The 5435-nt window shown below is 29.5% G+C and overlaps 1 protein-coding gene across 1 annotated transcript in view; it reads left to right on the top strand.

Annotated features, from left to right (window-relative positions):
• LOC108688246 (signal recognition particle subunit SRP72) overlaps positions 1-5435 on the top strand; it is a 10831-nt gene that overhangs the window by 2864 nt on the left and 2532 nt on the right. Inside the window, exons 5-7 of the mRNA XM_018194422.1 lie at positions 4321-4438; positions 4527-4782; positions 4863-5342. Coding sequence (XP_018049911.1) covers positions 4321-4438; positions 4527-4782; positions 4863-5342 — 854 coding nt within the window. The remainder of the gene's footprint in view (positions 1-4320; positions 4439-4526; positions 4783-4862; positions 5343-5435) is intronic.

Below are 5435 nucleotides of genomic sequence, written 5' to 3'. Positions count from 1 at the left end.
TTTTCATATTTATTTTTCGTATATATATATATATATTTTTTTTTTTAATTTATATGTACATGGACATATATATTTTATACTTTTTCGCAAATATATATTTTATGCATGTACGCCTATTTTATACATTTTTAATTGGTGAAATGGAAATAATAAGAAATTCCACGTATTCTATTTCATTTTCTTTGCACATATTATTTAAAGGATTTTTTAAATTCAAATATTCCAAAAAAATTATGAGAGTTGATTATAAAATTTGAAAAATCTTGTTGCGCGACAGCGACAACAATAAATGTTTCAAGGAACATTGTAATTCCTAATATAAATAATTAACAATCATATAACACGTAATTGATGTATGTTTCCATATGTGACAACAGTTTATTACTCAAAAGTCAAAATATTTTTAATGTTTCTATAACAATGCTGTAAGATTTGTAAAATTTTACGCCGTAATATTATATAGAGTGCTATCCCTTTAAACACGGATCGAATTTTTCATTAGAATTGAGCATTCTATTCCAGTTCCATTCCATAACAGTTTTCTTTACCCGTCTCATTCAGTAAAAACGGAATGGAATTAGAAAATATATTTCACCGTTACAATTCAGTATTTTAGAAAACTCACAACGCTATTGACAAGTTAATTGTATTAACAAATTATATGTATATTATTGCTTCAACCAAAATAACGAAATATTGATGAATCAAGCACATTTACTTACGATCAACGTACGCGACATTCCATTCCGTTTTTACTGAAAGAACTACAACCGCTCATTGAATGCTCAGTGAGTTCTTTCGAATGCACCTATTTGCAACCGTATGCTACAATCCAGAAAAAGTGATGAATCATCTTCGAGTTATTTCTCTTCTCCCTTATTTATTTTTTTCTCTTGGAAAGAAAAGAAAGAAAGATGAACTGATGCAAAAGTTGATGCAAAACCAAAAAGAAAAAGCCTTAACCACAGTATAATTACAGTAGCGATACTGTACAGTAGCGATAGTACGAGCAAACAAAGGGTTCAGTTTTGTTCTGCGCATGCGTTGGCTGTAAAACCAAGAATATGACAGATGTCATTTAGCGTTAAAACTGTGGCGACGACGATTGAGATACAATTTATTATAATTAACTACGATTGAGAATTGAGTGAATATTGTGTATAATTATATACATATCACTGACAAATACTATTAAAGATTCTCGGCGCTTATGGAAATTTGTTAAAATTTCTGAATATCTGTTAAAATTTAAGTGATTAAGAGTAAACTAAACCAGAAAAAAACAAACGAGAATGGATTAAAATGGATTGAAATTTTTTTCTATCCGAATGCGTATTTTAAATAGCTAATACTTTTTTTTCGATTTAATTAGATTCAATTGGATTCAATTAGATTCAATTGGATGCAATTGGATTGAAAAACTGTATTTCCTATTCAAAATTTTGAATTGAACAATATTCACAATTGTGTTTTTGCACAGAAAAAGATAATATTATTTTTAGATTGAAAGGCATAGAGATATGCTCCATGCAATTCCTATAAATGAATAAAAATGCATTCAGGATTGAAAAGCATTCAATTTAATCGTGAATCAATATTTCTGAAAATCTGAATCCATTTAATTCATTTGAATCGTTTGCTAGGTAGTAATACGGTACTAATTTCATAATTTATTAGTTTTGTAAATGTACATATGTTTGTACATGTACATATGTTTAAAACTTAATAATACTCGATTTTTATTTAAAATGTGATTGATATAATCCGAGTTTGATTATCAATAGAAATGATAACTGCAGGGGAAAAATTGTAACTTTTCAGCATATATATAAGATATTAAAAAGTATGCATACTTATTTATATATAGCTTTTATAATAAAGCTTATAGCTTTTATATAATAAAAACGAATTTAATAACGTATCATCGAAATATTTATGTTAATAATCATAAATTTTTATTAATTGTTAGTCATTGTTCTTCAATTATCCCTCCGGGCCCTTCGAGCCCTATTAATAGTCACGAAAATTTGCCCAGAGAGTCGAGGGTCTTTAATAGTGAGCGAGTTCAAGATGGCAAAGCAGCTAAGCATGCTTACCGAGCGATTAAATATGATTGGTTGAATCTATAAGTAATAATAACTAGTAACTAGTAACCTAACCAATTATGTTCATTTGCTCGGCAAGCAGGTTAGTTGCTTTGTCAACTTGAACGCGCCCAGTATCTCGTCGGTGCACATATTAAGATGAATAAAATAGAATCTAGAATGAATAAAATGGAATCTCTTATACTTTTGCTACATGCAAGCGGCAACTACTAAATTTCTTACTCGCTTTAAACAATTACTGTACGTGAATAATGTGTTAATTCTGCTGAAATTTGACCTGAAAGGGTTTAAAGAATTAGAGATACTTTCTGGTCATATCATTAAATGGATTGTGTCTCATAAAGATTTACTAGATTTATCGAACCACCCTTGTATTACAATAATTAAGTAAATACAATTTTTCGTTGTTTTATCGTTTTCTCTATCCCTATCCTATATCCTAGGCAGCAAATTTGGATACATGTCCAAAACTGGAGCATAAAACGTTTTAAAAATTTATATTACGCGCGCGTCTTAAAGAGATTTAAAGATGTTTTATGTCCCTATTTTATACATTGTGTTATCTGAAATTGTCAATAAATTGTTGACTTACAAATATCATGTTTCACATACAGTTTTATGATTTCATTTGGTTCATTCCAGAAATATATTGAAATTAGAAATAAAAAATAGACCTATATTAATATATATAGTTATATATCTAAAATCATATATAGAATTTATCTGAATTTAAAAAATACTTTATATATGCGAAATACTACATCTCTTGATGCCCTTCAAATTCAGCGGTCTGTAAAACCTTCAACATGGCTGACAATCACGTGATCTATGACTACCGATATCAAAGAAGCCGACTACTGTCGCTATTGTATGTAGTTAGGGGCTCCGCATAATAAAAGAAACATGAAACAGAGAACAGGGTATCAATCATGAAATTTTATTCCTAGGATGAAAAGTGAAAAATAAAAAATATCTCCATTAATTTCAATGGTAAAAATTTCACTTTTCACTTTTCTGATGAGAATAAGAATTTCAATTTCAATCTATCAGAAATCATGTGGAATACATGACAACAATTTCTGATAAGTTGAAATTCTCTATTCTCTATTCCTTATTTCTTTTATTGTGCGAAGCCCTTTATACTGTGTCTAAACTCTGAACTTCTATTCTTGAAAAAAATTTACGAAAACCTAGGGAAATACTATAGTATATGTCAAGTATATTATAATATTTCTCTAATTCTTCATATACATTTCTTTTCAAAAATAAAGGTCTTAGGCCCTTTCTTGGGCTATATTCCAAAATTTACTGCCAAGATATCAATCATAAAATTTTATCCCTAGACAGGAAAGTGAAAAGTGAAAATTTTTACAAAGTCTCGCTACAATACTTTGAAGCATTTGATGGACCAATTAGAAGAAAGAATTTTACAAACTGACCAATTAAAAAACGCTTCAAAGCGTTTGCAGCATTGCGTTGACCATACCCATAGTATCTTGATTTCAGCCTAACTTGAACTATAGATTTTCAGTGCTGGCAGTGAATTTTGGAACGTAGGATATTCAACGCTTTGAAGCGTTTTTTTTAACTGGTCAGTTTATAAAATTTTTTCTTCTAATTGCTCTAGCAAATGCTTCAAAACATTTGTAGCGAGACTTTGACTACAGCCAGCTCTGAGCACATATGAATAGTTTTCGCATACGAAAATGATAGTTTCTCGGTTGTGATTGGTCGATTGTATATATACGGAATTGCTATTTTCGTATGCGATTTTTGTTCAAGAATCCTGTATTTGTGCATGCGTAGATAGTGCGATTCCACGTTGTCAGTTGTGTCACACCGGCCACACGTCACACGTAGTGCCTGATTGAAGAACATGGCTTCGAAAGAAAGTAACCTTTCTGTATTGTACACGGAATTAAATAAATTAGGACAAAATGGAGAATATGAGAGGGCTCTAAAAACTGTAAACAGAAGTAAGTTAAATTACAATTAAATTATTTGTTAAAATAATGAAACTGAAATCAATAATTATAACAAAAATAATTAGTATATTTACCCTTGCTTTAACGCTTTTGTGTCATTTTCACATAAGTACTTTCGTAAAATTATTTTTATATCATTTTTTTTGGACAATTAAGATTCAAAAAACATTCTGAAACAAAAAAATGTATTATTTGAAGTTAGTTAACTATGATATCATTCTATTATTTAGTTTTAGGCATCTCCCAGGATGAAGAAGTAGCATTTCATTGTAAGATTATTTGCTACATCCAGCTGTCCAAATTTAACGAGGCATTGCAACTTATTGTTAAAACACCGAAATTAGCAACGTATAACATACTATACAATACTATTACAATATGTTATTTATATTATATATGTATAATATTTGATAAATTGCTTTCTTTCCTAATTTAGAAATTTGGAATTTGAAAAAGGATACTGTCTATATCGGTTAAATCAAGTTTCTGAAGCATTAAAAGTGATAGAAAATGTGCAAAATCCATCTCTAAAGATTAAAGAACTAAAAGCTCAGATATTGTATCGCTTAGAGAAATATGAAGAATGTTTTGCAGTATACAGAGATATCATTAAGAATTCAAATGACGAATATGAAGAGGAAAGAGAAACAAATCTTGCAGCTGTGCTTGCAAATTTAGCAATTGAAGGTTCAGTAAGTATCGTGTATTTTAGAAAATTAAAGTTTAACATTAAAAAAGATAGATAGTTTTAACATATAAAGATAATTTCTAGGATTTAGAAGTTCCTCCTTTACGTGAGCATACTTATGAATTAACATACAATGCAGCATGCCGTTTACTCGCTCAAGGAAGTGGAGATTATAAAGCTATTTTAGCAGAAGCAGAAAAGAAATTGAGAACCGCTGAGAAAATGTGCAAAGAAGGATTGGAAGAAGATGGAGTATCTGAAGAGGAAATTGAAAATGAATTAGGTGTAATTCGAGTACAACTTGGATATTGTTTACAATTACAAGGTCGAGAAAAAGAAGCACATGCATTATATACTGCTGCTCTAAAGGCTAAGCCAGATGATATTGCATTGGTCGCTGTAGCTAGTAACAATTTAGTATGTCTAAATAAAGATCAAAATGTCTTTGATAGTAAAAAGAGAATGAAAAGTGCCACTCACGAAAGTTTAGAGCACAAATTAACTTCTAAACAAAGAAGAAATATCGCATACAATCAATGTTTATTAGCATTTTACACTGATCAAGTAAGTCTGTTATATAATAATGCATATGTGTATATACTGTTATATGTGTATGCATATATACACACACACACACACATATATATATATATATAT

Source organism: Atta colombica, unplaced genomic scaffold, assembly GCF_001594045.1.
Source record: "Atta colombica isolate Treedump-2 unplaced genomic scaffold, Acol1.0 scaffold228, whole genome shotgun sequence".
NCBI lineage: Eukaryota > Metazoa > Arthropoda > Insecta > Hymenoptera > Formicidae > Atta > Atta colombica.
The sequence above is the reverse complement of the archived record's forward strand: the minus strand, read 5'-3'. Positions and strand labels throughout refer to the sequence as shown.